The sequence below is a fragment of the Cephus cinctus genome, unplaced genomic scaffold (genome assembly GCF_000341935.2).
Source record: "Cephus cinctus unplaced genomic scaffold, Ccin1 Ccin1_scaffold0786, whole genome shotgun sequence".
NCBI lineage: Eukaryota > Metazoa > Arthropoda > Insecta > Hymenoptera > Cephidae > Cephus > Cephus cinctus.
This window is the reverse complement of record NW_014333388.1, coordinates 50,729-68,011: the sequence shown is the minus strand read 5'-3', so window position 1 is coordinate 68,011 and position 17,283 is coordinate 50,729. Positions and strand designations below refer to the sequence as shown.

General features: G+C 40.7%; 2 protein-coding genes across 10 annotated transcripts; one reads left to right on the top strand and one right to left on the bottom strand.

The window, feature by feature from the left end:
- Positions 1-316: 316 nt before the first annotated feature.
- On the bottom strand, positions 317-10,309 carry LOC107270521 (MAGUK p55 subfamily member 6). 8 transcript variants are annotated; one of them, XM_015745598.2, is made up of 9 exons: positions 9,670-10,297; positions 9,151-9,272; positions 7,254-7,369; positions 3,403-3,696; positions 2,954-3,190; positions 2,400-2,874; positions 1,993-2,327; positions 1,335-1,409; positions 317-1,203 (listed from the first exon to the last, which is right to left on the bottom strand). In XM_015745598.2, the coding sequence occupies exons 2-9, from the start codon at positions 9,260-9,262 to the stop codon at positions 1,027-1,029; spliced, it is 1,821 nt and encodes a 606-aa protein (XP_015601084.1). In that variant the 5' UTR covers positions 9,263-9,272; positions 9,670-10,297; the 3' UTR covers positions 317-1,026. The 8 variants fall into 8 exon arrangements, with proteins under 8 accessions (XP_015601084.1, XP_015601083.1, XP_024943650.1 ...); XM_015745597.2 differs by having other exon boundaries at positions 9,151-9,359; positions 9,670-10,296; XM_025087882.1 differs by having other exon boundaries at positions 3,403-3,690; positions 9,151-10,297.
- Positions 10,310-10,848: 539 nt separating this feature from the next.
- Positions 10,849-17,253, top strand: LOC107270520 (venom dipeptidyl peptidase 4). 2 transcript variants are annotated; one of them, XM_015745594.2, is made up of 12 exons: positions 10,849-11,953; positions 12,664-12,933; positions 13,342-13,416; positions 13,591-13,643; positions 13,721-13,917; positions 13,995-14,164; positions 14,762-14,862; positions 15,292-15,755; positions 15,829-16,111; positions 16,194-16,388; positions 16,501-16,661; positions 16,740-17,253. In XM_015745594.2, the coding sequence occupies exons 1-12, from the start codon at positions 11,939-11,941 to the stop codon at positions 17,054-17,056; spliced, it is 2,301 nt and encodes a 766-aa protein (XP_015601080.1). In that variant the 5' UTR covers positions 10,849-11,938; the 3' UTR covers positions 17,057-17,253. The 2 variants fall into 2 exon arrangements, with proteins under 2 accessions (XP_015601080.1, XP_015601081.1); XM_015745595.2 differs by lacking the exon at positions 10,849-11,953 and adding an exon at positions 11,969-12,096 and having other exon boundaries at positions 16,740-17,056.
- Positions 17,254-17,283: the final 30 nt, after the last annotated feature.

The window sequence follows — 17,283 nt, the reverse complement described above, 5'->3', positions numbered from 1 at the left end:
TAATGCTTCGTGAATATTCGTGAAGCTCCGACTTGTTTCAACCGAAATTCCTCCAAACTAGTCAAGCGTTGGAGACAGCATGATGTTCTGACAAAATTCGATAAAATTCTACAGTATATTAATGGTATTTACATTGTTTCATATAATTCAATTAATTATACAAACCTTTACAAAGTATATAACGTAATGAAAGTCCTTGTGACAATGTTCTTTATACATTTCGAATGTATCCGTTCTCTCCTAAATTACCCATTTATTGTAGTTCAGAATTTTTGCTATTGCATAGTACAGGATTAATTAAATACACAGTTTGTAATTCATGTCAGTAACAAATCTTTGATAAAATTTATTTGTCCTTTACACTTTTTGTTAATCGAGACGATCCAGGTTATCGACTCGATACGCGACGTTCAGTTTGCTTAAACATATTCGATAGATTTACAAGTTGATTTTTATACGATAATCGTATAAAATATTTCAATAATCTCGAGTCTGTTGTCTCGTAGGTCTTCGTACGTGTTGGTCCTTAAGTATAAGGACACGTAGTTAAGGCACTGGGTGCCAGGAATACATAGAGTGCATTAAATCGAAATAATAAAACGTAAGAATAACGCTAATCAAAATGTATGATTAAAATTAAAAAAAGATTACGTGTCTTAAAAGTAATTGGACGGCGGTCTAAAATTGGCGATTGACCCAACAATACGTTCACGTGCATTCGTCGCCTATCTATGATTTCCATATTCCATGTGATATTTTTCTTTTTACTTTTTAGCAAAAATTCAATTACGGCATTCGTATTTCTTTCAGGTCAACATGAGTACTTGGTGCAAATATCCACGGGTCGATCGTACCTAACGAACTAACATAAATTCTAAATAATTGTACTTGCTAGAACAACAATGATTATAAAATAAGTTGCCTGTGTAAGACTGTTTTTTTTCGACACCATCATTGAACATAAGAGTGTCGTGATTTACAAGGGATCGTCTAATCAAAGTGTTTTATTCTAAGCTTTGTACGAAATTAGTAGATCCAGTTAACTGGAACCCACTGGTGTTCGGTTGCTAAGGCGTCCAGGGCTGCTACTACTTGTCTGAAGGTGTTGTCAAAGTCCTCGTTAACGATTACCTGATCAATATACTTCTCGTAAGCTCTCTGCAAGGCGGCAGATTCTTCCAGAGTATTTTTCAAGTCGTCTTCCTGTAAGTAAATAAAATGAAAGTCTTGAACGAAGTCGATTCCATTGGACTTTATATGATTGTTAAACCATGCAGGTAACATTTTTATAAACTATTTAACATTTGTTTACATAGTTTTCATGCAATACAAACCTCGTACAGGGATGCAAGTGACTCCAATGTTCTGGCTCTTCTGGAGCTGTACCTGATGGAGCTCTGGCGGTCAAACTAGCAAAGCGAACATCAAATACGTATACAATTAAATCAATTACGCATTCGAACTAATTACGATATGTAACAATTATTCGTGGGAATTATATTCACTACGACGATGCATACTTAACATTGCAGGTTAGGTTTTAAGGGGTCCAACTACGTCATAATAATGACAACCATTTTGGAAAATCAAACAAATGTTATTGATTGTATCAAATCTTTTTTTGTAATATTGAAAACAAATACTTATAGCACTGCTATGAGGGAACATGCTAAATAATAATTGAGCTTAGACGGGAATTAAATTAATCACACAATTTTTCTTTCAGCTGCGTCTGCGTCTTTTCACCAAGAACTATTATGGTGGTATGTGATTGGTGGAAAGGTGACTTTGAATTCCCAAGCCCTGACAAAAATGACTATAAATTGAGCAGGGGAAAGTGTTTCAATGGGGCACTTACAATACAATGGTAATGAAGGTACTAAGACCTTCTAAAGGTTTCTTGGCGTATCTTTATCTAAGTCTTTGTATACTGTAATGGCATTCCATAAAATATCAACTTCGGCAGTATGACTGTGAATGATCTATGGTTACCGTCAAATTTCGATTGCTGGCTCCAGTTGATCTCCCAAGATCGTAAAGAGACTTGAGCTGCTCCATACCCGGCGCAGCGATGAAGATGACGTACGGCATAAATTCTGTGCTATTGTGTAAAATCTTGAGCGCTGCTGGACTGCAGTCGAGGACGCACATTTTACCAGAACGTATTAATTCACGTACGGAATCCAATTTGGTGCCATAAAGATGTCCACCATGTTCACCATGTTCCAGATAACGATGTTCTCTTATGTCACATTCCATCGACTCACGATCCGTGAACCAGTAACTCTTGCCGTCCTCCTCGAGAACTCTTGGCGGCCTTGAAGTGACTGATTAAAATAACTATTAAAATAATTATTTAAATGGATGATCATTTTGATTGAATCTATTAAATCACTTACAAGGTACAATAGTACCAAATTTCTCAGGATCGCTATTAATCAATCTGTTCTTCAGAGTCCTTCGACCTACTCCTCTAGGTCCTACAAGGGCCAGAGTCTTGCGTCTGAAGGGTGGCATTATGGCTACTTCCTCGTAGAGGAGTAATTCAGCACTGTCGAATTCCCCGTTTGATTTTGACTCATACATCTTTCTTTTCTTTTTCTTAGAGATCCTCGTACCACATATACTGATCTTGTGAACGAAATCTGCTTCCGGTGGCACGAATGCCTTTCTTCGTTCCTCCAATTCTAAGGATGGAACCAATCCTGGTGGCCCCAGGCTCTCGCCCTCGGTTCTACGTGCCTGCCACCAGTTGGGATCAGCCTGGTCTACGATCAGGAGCACGTCGCCTTTTTGGAATGGTAATCCTATCTCACGGCATGGTAAGAGAGTATCTTCGGATGGATCATAATCAAAGAGCGCCCTCATGTAGCACTGTATTAAATTGAGAAAATCATTGTTAGTATCGCTGCACCAGGACGCTGGTCCACCAGATACTCTCGTTCTGACTTACCGTGGATTTCAGAGGTCTGGAACCATCCCCAGCTATACCTGGACCAAGTTTCAGGGAAAGATTATCCTTGGCATTGTGTATAGCCCGTTGCAATTCATCAGGGGTATGCACCTCCTGTCCATTCACTTCCATGATCACCTCGCCTATTCGTAAGAGTCCTTGACGAGCTGCTGTACTGCCACCCAGGATCCTGGCGATAATGAGATTACCGGACTCATCCACCTGCACTGTCAGACCCTAAAATCAAGGAGAAACAAGTCGTTATAAATCTTCATGACGCTATACCTCGAAACATCTATACTTTCATTAAGTATTTCAGAAGCGTGGTTAGGTAAGCTTGATTTTACAAGAATGGCATTCCTTAGTCTGTACCGGGTGTTCAAAAAACTCTCATTTTTCACATTTAGCTACGTTCAAGTCACGCTTCCGAAGACGATCCTTACACGTACCAATGGTTCATCAGGATTCCTCCTAAGACCAACCACCCTGACAGCGTCGGCTCTCTCGTCGGTAGGCATAGTTAAGAACAATGGATCAGGCGACGGTGAAGCGTCCCGACGTGTAGCGACGGCGTCGTGCGTTTCCAAAAGAGCCTTCAGATGCGAACCTCGAAGAAGACTGACAAGCTCACGAGCGTTTTCGTTCCGTGATAATTTGAAGTCGTGAAGAATCTCGTCGACGATGTCACAAACTGGACACACTGGCTCTACCGATAGTGGAGGATCTTCCAGTCGATCCTGTACCTGGGAAAGAATACCTGGTGAGTCTAGGTTCAATCGTTCGCACGGAATTCGAGTTTTTCTCAATCTATATTTAGATATAGAGTCCCGTAAGTCGCATATGTGGCTGCGGTGGCTTATTGCTATGGTGAACCGTAATACTTGTGAAAGTTAGAACGGGTTTAAGCTACGCTCTTTTCCTCGACAGCGTACGGGGCCCACGTTACTTCAAGAGGTACAAGAAGATCTCAGGATATATTCGGTCCGTGGATCTATTGATCTTTTCAATTTATCTTCCCATCATACCTACACTAAGGAAAGCAACGCCTGAATCAACATTCAAACCTCAGTCATGACTCTGAATCCAATATCTTGTTAATGAAATCTGTGATGTTTTTCTTTTAGGGAACTGTCCTTTAACCGATGAACTTTGACCTTCGGGTATGTACCACCAACGAAATGCACGGCACTGCAGTCAACTGAGAACTGAAATGCACTTTCTTTGCTGCACCGAGTTTCCTTATGATTGTTTAAGAAAACTCCGGATGTTGCTTGGACTGGGCCTCACGAATGTTATTGAAATATTGAAAACTGTGTAAATAGTAGGTATATGTTTTAGTAAACTATATATATAGGTATATCTATATCCATGATTATGAGCGCTTATACGCTATAGTATGTTTACTCAGATTTCGACTGTTCTTACTAATGAACTTTATTCTAGGTATGGATTTCAACATAACAGACCAAACCCAATGTACATTATTGATCAACGAATTTTTCACTATGAAGATTCAAAGAGAAAACCATTTATTAATGGGAACGAGGACGCTGTGTTTTCTTTACGTTTGACCTGTCTACACAGCAAGTCTAGTGAATTCGAGTATAAACCAGTGGCTGGTATTTAAAAATTTCTCGGTAAAACGTCAATTGGAATATGGTAAGTTTCTCATTGATTCTGACATTAGAAATCTGATTTTAAACGCGTGCCACTGTTGGACGAGCTATACTGTCCCTCCACCGACAAAACCCGCGAGTTTCTATTTACTTGAAGTTCCGTTAAACGTCGCTCTTTGAGATCTACGATTCTTTAGATACAGACTGTCCGCTCCTAGAATATAGCAAAGAACTGAAAGAGATACTAGCTACTATAAATGTTGAGGCATCTAATTAAAATCACGAGTATACTTCTCACTCGATCTCCGAATGTCCCATAAATAAAAAGCGTGAAATAAATTTAATTTCGAAATCTGATGAACTATATAAATAATACACTATCTTTATAAAGGTATGTCAACCCCAGTAACACAGTACACCCATGGTGATCTCATCGCAGGAACATTAACCGCATTATACAACAAGGTTTATGACTGAAGAATCGAAAAAGAACGCAATTGTATTTGATACTTTTGATTGACGTAATGGTAAGAAGAAGAAAAAATGAAGATTACTACTCAACGGTAGAAAATAATGACGCGCCTTCTCACCTGGCTGAAAATATCCTCTTCCGATAGCGACACGCGCTTCTACTACGTTACTACAGGAGCACAACGCGTTTGACGTTAGTCAGTTACTCATCCACAGTGGATGCACGAGTCGCGTAGTAAAATATCGATCGTCCCCTTGGCCGAACTGGGGAGGAAACACCAGGGCGAAATAAACGTAATCGCGAGGGTCTTCAGGAGCCTGATGTATGTATGGTAGCGTCATCAGAAAACTGCCGCGCCTACTATTTCGCCTCGTCGTAGGCAGCCCGTTCAGCCTGTTCAGTCCGTTCACAGTCTGTTCAGCCCGTTCGCTTGGTTTATGAAACAGGTGGGGGCCCCCGACTCTTTCTTCTCCTGGTATGCAACACTCCGCTACACTACACTCAGGGCCGTAGAAAATAGTGGGACCAGGACGATGGAAAGTGGAACCACTATCGGGGACGGTGACTAAGATCGGAACCTTAACCGCATTTAATTCCTGAGGAAATGAGTGTGACGACAGTGAGATCCGATGACGGGGCCCTGATTTGATACGGCACTGCATCACTGCATTCTCCTTCCTCCTTACACTCACTTCTTTTTAACATTCCCACTCCTCTTTGTTGCCATTAGCAAGCAGCACGCCGTACTGAAATTACATAGTCGTATCCCTACGCCGTAGCATGCATTGAATTTCATACGAGTCATATCGCAGTTCAGACTGGCGTGCTCCCGACCCGTCTAAATTCGTATTATTAACGGGTTCACCAGGTCACAGCCAATTAACTCGTACGAACGAGTCGGAGCAATGATTCGTTACAGGGTCAACGATTTAAGCACGACGTCTACCGTGCTCTTATGATTTTATCCAATTATTCGTTTTATCCAGTTTTGCACTTTTGAGGTTAGACGTTGACAATTAGACTGTTGGTGTCGGCCGTGTCATCCGGTATAGATAACTACACGTAATAACTAACGAGTCATTTACTTTCCAGAAATGAGAACAATGGCGGTGGCTTTGAAGTCTTAAAGATTTTAACGCCCTAAAATCAACTTTGTGCTTTCCTACCTGCCTGATGTTTTACCTGACTTCGCTAAGTGGAATGTGAGGGCTTGGCTTGAAGAAGCCAAGAAACCAGTGAGGGAAGCGCGCCAAGGAAACAACGTATCTACAGGGTGTCCAGTAAGTCTGGAACAGTCGACAACGTAACAGTTATCCATATACCTTCGAATGACGCCTACACTTTAAGACTACAGATTCACCAGTACCGGGAACAGGTCGTATTTTTACTTATATCTAACTAGGCCATGCCCCAAACAATAACATCGATCTGTTTCGCTTTTACTCCTGCAGCGAATACCATTCGGATGCTACGTACCAGTTTATGCACGTGCGTTGCGCAACAAAGGAAAACAATTTATTGGCTGCTTGTACCAAGCTCTGTGGAATTTTGATGTAATAAGAAATTCGTTTGACCGCCATGTTTATACACTGTCTCTGCATTCTCTATAGATGTGCCTATAGAGTAACGGTTCGTTGTGTTGCAATGGCTTTCAGTTTGTATCGCATTACAGCGTTTTCATAATGGTGAAATTGCATAAAGGATTGTTTTAATGAGAGCATCGACGCGTGTATCCAGTGTCAAAGAAAAATCGTAGTACACTAACAATTTAATCGATAATCCCATCGTGCGCCCGTAGTAAACATTGTATATTACGTACAGCAGACAAATATCATATTATATATAGATATATTTATTACCCGATGACGCGAGGCCAGGCAACAGTGTTTACAACGCGCGAAAACTACACGTCACTTATGGAAACGCGTAGAATCGATGCACAGCCATGTTACATGGGCTCTGTTTCCAAATCCCTAAATAACGTTTGTAGTCACGAAACGTCGTTTCCTTGGATATACGAAAAGAAATGTAGTTTCGTACGACACAGTAGTTCTCATTGAGCGACCATATTTTTCCTATGTTTTATAGTCAGACTTTTACATTGTATATTCAAGGTTTGTTCTCAGCGACAAAAATATCAATTATTTATTTACGCATTATGCTCTTAAAATTTAATTGTTACATGGAAACTCATCTTGAAACCAGCACTCACCTTGACCAACGACGTCACCACAGGGCTGTCTAGTAATCCCTTGAGGAAGAGCAGGTCCGTATCTTCAGCGACTTTACCCAGCTCCTCGAGATTCTCTCTGACGTGGATGAACGCAGCTGGAACAGTCACGGCACACTCCTCCATAACTGGACCGGGTATCACGAATAGGGGTGGAACTGGGGTCGTGGAAATAAGGATGTGACAGTGAAGGCTAACCCGGGCGTGGCCATCTCTTCTGGTACGATCAATATTCTTATAGCTACAGGTGGCGGCTGACACGACGCGCGCCCCTGTATGGTAGCTACATTGAACGAGCTGATCTTTCTTTATTTTCAGCAGGAGAATGACGGATTTTTCAAAATTCCCGCCACGAGTTTCTTACTACGCGCTCGTTACTATCGCCCTAATGGCAGTCTGCGAAAGTAAACGTCTTGTGAAGGTGGACGCACATTTGTATACCGAACAGACTCAAGATCATCAAAGTGCAACGATGCTAATGCACGGTGAATTCACGAGTGGACGTTAATAATTGTCGTATGATTTAGTTTCAAGGAGACAACTGTTTGGTGAAATTCGAAATGTTCTTGGTACTGCCATTCGCGTGACTGCATAATATTCACGTTTCCATGACAGACTTCCTATCGAAGAACGATCCTGTGGCTGATATGGGATTATTGGAGTATTATGGATACTAGAAAATGATACTGGTCTTCTTGTATATAGATTGGAAGGATACTGTTCGTGGGTATTGATAATACATAATAGTGATACTTTCCTCATATTTTAAGATACTCGATACAGTCAATATTATACAGATGGGTTACTCTTTTAATTCCTCTACCCAATTTACCGTTATCAATTTGATGGACCTTCGCGCCGTTCATGGCATCCATGCTGGCTAGCAGACGACGATCGTCCGGTCTCTTCTTACGACCAAAGAGAACCATATTGATGGTGATTATAATATTTATTAAAGATAATATTTAGCACAGTATTATCCGTGTTACGTAGAACGACACTTGATGAATTTCATAAACACCCGGTATAAGAAAAAAGGCACTCTTATGTATTCCATCGAAGAATGTAAAGTGAGAAATGAATTTTGACGATGAAAAATTTTTAATAAAAATTCACAGATCACAGAAGAGATACAGGAGAAGAATGAAAGTAGCTAACAAGAGCCGTGAGGCCCACCATGACAGACGATGCTTTGGGTGCTGTCTCGCGCGGGCACCTGCACGGGGCCTTAAGCCCCAACACACTTGGTGTTCCACCTTCGAGTAAAAGCGACACCATACGGATGTTTCGAAGAGTAAACACGCACTATAGAGGCATAGAGGCCCGTCCTCATTTGGTGTAAGGCCCCTCACGTTATCTAAGCGCTTTTTTTATCGGGCCCTAGAACTATTAGCAGAAACATACTCGTACGAATGTATAGCCATTCTTGTCCTAGGCACACTGTTATACATTTTTCGTTTTATAGTTTCCTCTGGCTATACCACGCGTGTCTGGTTACTCGCGTACGAGGTGGACGTCAGAAAAGGAAAGTTCCTGACTGGAGTGCGTCTTACGTCGTGCGTGAAAGCACAAGCCGTTAGCCACTGGCTGGCGATGAGAACTACTTGGATTTTCTTGGCTTCTCGACCAAAGGGTCCAGAACCGGCGTCCGGAGATGAAGCAGCTGGTCTTCAAAGCTAGGCAGAAGCGCGGCAGTGGGGGGAGGAGAGAGGAAAAATCGCAGCATCCCGATGCGGGGACGCCGGAGAATACCAAAGTGAAAAGATCGAGAAGTAGGGAGATTGAGGAGAGAGAGAGAGAGAGAGAGAGATAAACAGAAGAGAATGTGTATAGGAGAGTGAAGGTATTTTATATTCTTTCCAAGAACAAAGAAACTCACCAGTACCAGAATTCACTGTGTTTTGTCTCCTTGCGCGACGTTGCTGTTGCTGTTGCTGCTGCTGTTGCAATAATGCTGTAAGGACCGTGCATCCACAGACACTGCCGGCCATTCTTTACTTTCTATCATCGAAAAGCCATCGTTCGTTACACCCACCTTGCTTTTTTCTATCTTCCAGATCTATTGTCCTACTTGATTTAACATGGAACCTTGAACGATATTCGAGTCACGTTATTCCAATAAGACAAGCAAAGAACGGAATTTATTATTTTAACCGTACTTGAACATTTTCTTTAAATAAATATATATGTATATAAGCATCGTTAAATTATCAGTAGACAACTTTCTCAAGTAAAATCAGTTATACAAAAACGTTTCGAAGCATGTTTAAAAGATTTCACTGATACTTTAGCCAATCTGCCGATTCGTTGAGCATTCAATGTTTTTTTTCAATGGAAACGGGAATATCGTAACGCAACAGCGAATTCAAGGCTTTGGCAATTGCGAGTAACAGACTACCTAACGGTTTGATGGCGAATGTAAACGCTGTCAAGGGGATGACACGTGCCTCCTGCCGTCCTTCCCCACTGTACCTCCTACCACGGCCCCACCAACGGGAAGTGACGTATTCAATGACTCCAATGGCCTCTGTCCGACTCAACGTACGTAACAAACAGATTCACCGTCACTATTCATAGATCATTGTAGTGACGTGTATTATTCCCATCGCGATCCCGATATCTTCGTCACTTTCTTTTTCTTTTGCACAGTGATGCGATTCTACTGAGCAACTGGAGTCCACTGTTATGACTGTCGCCGAGGACTATTGGACAGTGGGGATAGTCGGCTCTACTTATACTCTTGGGGGGTGGTTCAATCCTCCCTAGAACCTTGCGTGATGCTCTGGTGTTTGCTTTTCTATAGGTATCTTTCTGGAATATCACTTCGATCGATGATGAGACGAACCAAGGGAAAATGTCTGTTTAAAAATTGATACTTATGTAATTTTGAGATTTGAGGGTTAATTAATAATTTGAGGTTGGTCCAGTCATGGTGGAGGAAATGTGGAATTTGAGAAATACCTTCTTTTACTGGAATTTCCTTACGCCGTTCTTTCTTGGAGATTATTGGCTCGTAACTTAATAAAAGTGGCTGTAAGCTGTCCACTATATCGCTCGCTTACTCTGCTACCAGCATGTGGATCCTTCAACCCTATATGATTCGTGTATGTTTACAGGTTAAGTTTAAACTAATAACCGAACGGCGTTCAATCATAACCTACTACTAGGAGGTCGTCCTCGTCGGATTCTTAACGAGCTTGATTTTTACGTTTTAGATAAGGAAAAGACTTGTCTTGCTTGTGTCAAGAGGAGCATCATGAATTATAAAAAATGAAAAGATTACTTTACTTGTCAATGATCATTTAATTTTATTAAACATTCAAATACTCATTGCTTCAGTGTACCACTGGATTTATCAATCGGACTTGATGATTGATTATATTACAAGAGTGATAACTACTGAAAATCTACTTGATCGACTACAGGTAAGAGTTATACAGGGTCGTTGATCGACGATAAATAGACTAGGCATTTAACATCTGTGAAAATTTCTCTCAATAGCTCCTTCTACTCATAGATGGCAGTATTTAACTCTTGTTCGCTCCAGTGGAAACAACCAGTATACCAACAAGCGCGTCACCGAACAGCCGAGAATGCAGTTTGTTTAACTTCTCAGTCGATTCGCCTTTCCGGAAAAAGTTTTAAACTACCAAGAAACTTATTCTGAACGATTACCCATAATCAATATCCTTATCAAACGGTTTTATAGATTGATCATACCACAATCTATCTCTAAATTTCATAGATAATCCAGATACGACATTAGACATATATCAATTCCAAAGATATTACATCCCAATGAATATCAGTTAATCGTACTCTTATCCAGATTGACATTCAGATACTCAATCCTAAACGAAAAAAGTGACACATAGAATATAAGACAAAAGACAACCTGGCAGATCTTCAACACAACAAGATAGCTCCAAGCCTCTCTTGAATTATCGCAACGACCTGCCTAGTTGTCTTAAACGGAAGGAAGTATCGTTCGACGACTGGCAAAAGGATAAGTCGTGTCGCAAGGTTGTTTCATTGAGAACAAACCAGTTAGACAGTTTCGATGCAATGAACTACAGTTCCTTAAACGATTGTAATAGCCACTCTGCACATAGAATACACAAAGTCAAGCTACTCCAGTCGGTGTATAGTGCGTGAATACGAATGAGCATAACAGACGTACTCGTAACCTCAAAAGTCTTCTCGCAGTAGATCCTCGTGGTCGTAATAATCCCATCAGAAGTATCGGGTCTCCAGGTCGTACGAAGCGGCGTCTGTAACAGTGGTTATATCGTCCTATAAGTTTGATTAGGGTAGTCGAGCTGTTTGATCGACTCGCATAAGCATAGGAACAATAACTATTACGAAACTTATGACAAGACAATAAAACCTGCTAACTCAATATTATACTCTCGGAAGAGTCCTCGTAAACAGTCTGGAGTGTTATCGCGAAACGTGAAGTATAGTCGAGCATGCGTCAGATATGAAAGAGTAAAAAAGGGGGTTCCAGGTGGGAGGAAAGTCTACGTCTGTAATAGGCTGCTGATTGAGATATACTTCAGAATTGTCATATCGGTAAAGAATAGTGGCCATTGATATTAAGAGGCAAAAAGGCAGTACTCGGCTCTGCCTCAGTCGGTATTTCAACGTGGATCGTCAGTGCAGCCATCATGTCAACAGGAATGGTATGTCCTTGTTTACTGGGATTAATATCCTACCTTCCAGCTTGGGATAAGCGTGGAGGGTGTAAAAAATAAGTTTGGTTTCCTTTGGATAACCTATATATCCTGGTTATCTTGACTTCTTGATCTTTCGTATCCTTATGTATGTACGTATGACATAGATCCTCTTTCTTTCTCATTTTCTTTCGTAGATCTAGGTAGATACCTAGTAACGGAATTTCAAGATCTGTTGCAAGAGAGTCAGGATAAAATTACATCTACGTATAGTATAAGTGATACGAGTGTATATGCTAAGTGAAGTGGTTAGGTTATCAAGGAGGTTAGGGACGAGGGAGTGTCTGGTCGTATTGGACGATATTAAATCGATATCTCCCGAAGGGCTCTCCGAAAATCACTTTGAGAATCCCATCGATAGAAAAGTTTCAAGGGCGGCCAGGTCGACCGCGCGGAAACTATCTCAATTTATCAATCACCTTCTGTACGGCCTTTACGTGTCACTTTCGTCGCTCGTATTCAAAATGCTAGACTCTAGAGGAAGGTTCGACTTCGACTTTGTGTCGCTTCTATGTAAACCATTCGAGGAGCATTTAACATCGATGCAGTAGTCGGTACCAATTTTTATATTTAAAAAAACTCGTGCAACCGATGATCTACGGACAGCCATTAAAAATGTATTGTAACGGTGATAAAAATGATTTTTTTATTTTTGACAGGTCCTCAAACTACTATTATTAGGCCTTTGTCTCGTAGCGACGCTTGCTCGGCCTTCTGAACGAGACGAAGACGATGTTATCGCGGACGATGATACCCCAGTGCCTTTTTCCTTGGAGGAGGCGTATTCCGGTAGATTCTCGGCGTACTCCTTCAACGGCACTTGGATCTCTTCGACGGAAATAATGTACCGGCAGAGCGGTACCAAAAACTTACTGAAATTCAGTGCCAGCAGCTTAGAAAGCGTGGAATTCCTCAATGCTACAGTTTTGGTAGTTATTAATGGTTTAGTTTAAGCTCAACTTAACTTAATATATATGTATATCGGATTAGTAAACCGATTAACATTTAATACATTGAATCAACGGTGGATTAAATTGATAACAAATTGAAGGTACTTTTGATAACAAGTATCACGCGTCAGATAACGAAGCGGTTATTGTGTCAATGCTCTGTCAAACGTTTTATAATCTGGTCGAGCGGTTTGATAAAAAAGAAATAATTACGAAAACGTATCGTTATCACAGCTGCATTTTATAGACTTTGATACTAATCTCCACTGGTAGAGCCATTGCAAAGTGCTGTATTAAAAGTTATTTTTTTAGATAACAAAAGGCTCGTACCTCTAGTCTTAGTCGCTATTATACTGCATAATTATTATATGTCAATTATTATTTCAGACAGACGTCAACGGCACGGGTTACTCCTTGTCACCTGACGGACTTTACCTTCTTATTCGCTACGATGACGTCACGGTTAGTGTAGATCGTTTTCTTAATTTTTCTTCATTTTCCTTATTGAGCTTTTCTTATTTCGCAAAGACAAAAAGTGCACTCTCACGCTCTTGGCTTTGTATCTTGGCTCTGTATACTTCTCTTTCTCTCTACCTATTTTTTTCTTCTTTCTTTTGTCTCTCTCTCTCCTTTCAGGGATTCAGACACTCGACATACAGCAAATACCTGGTGTACGATATTGCGGATCAGTAAGTAAACAACATTATTATATTGCTAAGTACATCAAACGTGGACGCCATTGTCACGAGTTTCTGTTGAATTTCAGAAGGTACGATGAGATAGCAAATTTGGAACATCTTCCACTGGCGTCCTGGGCGCCAACTGGTAACGGGCTCGTCTACGTGCTGGACAACGACGTCTACTACAGGAGCATTTCTGGCAACTCCGCCACGGTGAGAAGACTGACAAGCGATGGGGAGACTGGTGTGGTTTATAATGGCGTACCTGACTGGGTTTACGAAGGTAAATTGAAAGTCTACACTGTTGCTTCCCTTTTTACAGATTCCTCATACTGTTTGTATTGACTTGTTATCGTATAGAGGAAATACTCGGTACCGGAAGTGCAGTCTGGTTTTCGCCCGATGGAAATCACTTGGCGTTTGCCACTTTTGACGATACCGATGTTAAGGAAGCGACTTATTATTATTATGGGGAACCTGGTGACGCGGAGTATCAATATCCTACCGATGTAAAAATTAAATATCCCAAGGTAAGGAAATTGCATATCGTACAGAGAGTCTGGACGGTTGTTAAAGGAACGTTTAAAAATTGTAGGTGGTACTCTGTGATCTTTTATCATGGATCATTGGAATCTTCGTTGTTGCTTGTTATCTTTGAGATAATATTTCTTGAGGTAGTTTATCTCGTGACCTATCCATCTGCATTTAACACGCTAATTGATAAGAGTGTTATTTTCCAAAGTGAAAATTACTATTGTACAAGTGCATAGAGTCGCTGGTAAAGCTGCACGGCTTTATCTAGATTCTTACGTAAGACCGGCGACACTGATTTTCACAGGACGATAAAATTTCACGTTAACAGGGCAAAGTGCTAGCAGCGCCTTTACGGACGTGGGTCGATTCGATTGAATTGAAAATAAAGGAAATGAAAAAGCGAGTAGAAAAAAATATATAGTTTTGCCATTGATAACAAGATCACGACTTGCCCTGAAATCCTCTGTGCTAAATGCACATAGACATAACTGTAGCGATATCAAAGTTTTCATGTTGCTTTAAAACGACAAGTTAAATAATGCCGGCGATTTTACTGATTCCACTTGAGTCACGTCGATATTTCTATTTTACAGGCTGGCAGCACAAATCCACTTGTGTACTTGACTCTAGTGGATCTATCCAATGCATCCAGTCCATTGATAAATCTGAGCGCGCCGATAGACATTGTAGGCTCGTGAGTATATAAAAAATACGAAAAAATATAGTCCAAATTTATTAGCCAATCGAGTAAAATTATTCCATTAAAACTTTTACGCTTGCGTATTGCAATAATCGATTTATACCACTCGTAACTGTTACGCCGACTGGACTGTAGATAAAATTGCGTAATCTTGATTAAAACACGTATATTTGAATACAGTTAAAAAAGGGTCCATACGATAATTGCTATTTGCACGATTAAACGTTGGCGGCACTGTTTTAAATGTCGTTTAGGCGAAAGTAACCATTTGGACAAATTGACGTTTGGTCGTTAAAGTTTATACTTATAGAATATAAAAATTCAAATTGTCGAACGTCATTTAATATGTTGGATATATAGATAAGAGTTTTTCATTGTTATCAGTGTCAGGTTGCAATAATGCTGATTATTAATTATTTTTAGGGATCATATCTTATACACCGTTTCCTGGCTGAACGATGAAACTGTCGCTGTTACGTGGACGAATCGTGTTCAAAATGTCGGGCAGATTGTCGCTTACGACGTTTCTGGAAACGAAACGTATCTGTTAACGTTAAACGAGACAGAAGGATGGTTGGAGGTTCCCACTCCTATAATCCATGACGATTATTTGATCCTGTTAAGTTATCAGGAGTCGGGCACGGCTGCGGGACGTTTTAATCACGTGACAAGATATCAATTGTCCAACGGTGTCCTAAGTAACGAGACTGACATGAGTCCTGGCACTGTTGCCGTTACTTCTCTGCTTGGCACTGATAAAATCAACGAGCGAATCTACTACTTGGCCACAGGATCCGATGAACCGTCTCAGAGAAATTTATATTCAGTGCCAATAAAAGGTGACAATGAGCCTACCTGCATCTCTTGTAATTACCTGACACCTGAAGGTATATATATTAGGATTAAATAAATAATTTGTAATTATATGTGACGTATTAACTGAATAAATTGTAATTACAGGTAACAATTGCACCTACGCAACGGTCCGCTTTTCCAGTGACATGTCCTTCTATACGTTGACCTGTGCTGGTCCAGATCCCACGACAGCCAGGATTTACAACTCTAGCCACCAGCAGGTATATTCCTGGCAGGAGAATGAATCACTGCGAGAGAGACTTAAGGCCAAGCTGCAGCCAACGCCATTGAATTTAATAATTACTGCTAATGGATACGGCAGTAAAGTTCGTTTACTTCTACCACCCCAATTCGATGAAAATGATTCGTACCCCATGATGGTTTACGTGTAAGTGCCAGTATGTGGAGCTGTTGTCAAATATCTGCGCCCGTCCTAAACTCTCAAACGACTGGAATCCTTCGTATTCCAGGTATGCCGGACCAAACACGGTCAGGATCACGGACGCAGCCTCCTACGGTTTTCATTCGTTTATGACGACAAACAGAAGCGTGATTTACGCCTGGATCGATGGCAGAGGAAGTGCCTACAAGGGTAGCGCCATGCTTTACGAGATATACAGAGCATTAGGTACTGTTGAGATTGAGGATCAAATAGCTGTTACTAAGTAAGTAAAGAATGCTATCGGACAAACTAATTACATGATACAAGCATACGTGCAAGTGTATCATAGGTTGCACATTGACATTTTTTAAATGGAATTATTAATTCTTTTTTAGAATTCTTAAAAACAAATATTCCTGGATAGACTCAAACAGGATTGCTATATGGGGTTGGAGTTATGGTGGCTACGCCACTGCCATGGTTCTGGCTACTGACACAGAATCTGTGTTCAAATGCGGAATATCCGTAGCGCCAGTCTCTTCCTGGATTTACTATGGTAATTTATAATTAAAATTATTATAAGTCAGATAATCACGAACGCTAGGTATCAATCTTTATTTTTTTTATTCTTCAGACACCATGTATACAGAGAGGTATATGGGGTTGCCTACGAAGGAGGATAATCTGTATGGTTATAACGCGAGTGACGTTACCAGATTGGTTGATGGTATACGTGGAAAGAAATACATGTTAATTCATGGTACTGGCGATGATAACGTTCACTATCAGCAAGCAATGGCATTGGCTAAGGCTCTTTCTGCCGCGGATATATTATTCGAGCAGGTGTCCTATACGGACGAGGCGCACGGGCTTACCAGCGTTTATCCTCATCTTTATCACACGATGGATAAATTCTGGGGCGATTGTCTAGATTTGAGTTATATTTACTGAAAGGAGCAAGTACAAATGCCTTTTTACGTGTACGCAGTTAGTACGTATGTACTATGAAAGAAACCTTCATACCTCTGTACATAAGTAGATAGTCCAGGTATAAAAGAAAAGATGGTAGAGGAAAGAAGAGCGCAAGTTATCGTTATCATTGACTGGATCGTTATCGTTAATCCAAAAAAAACTTTTCCTTTTCTTAATTTTATTCACTTCTCTTCCCGTTTTCGTTG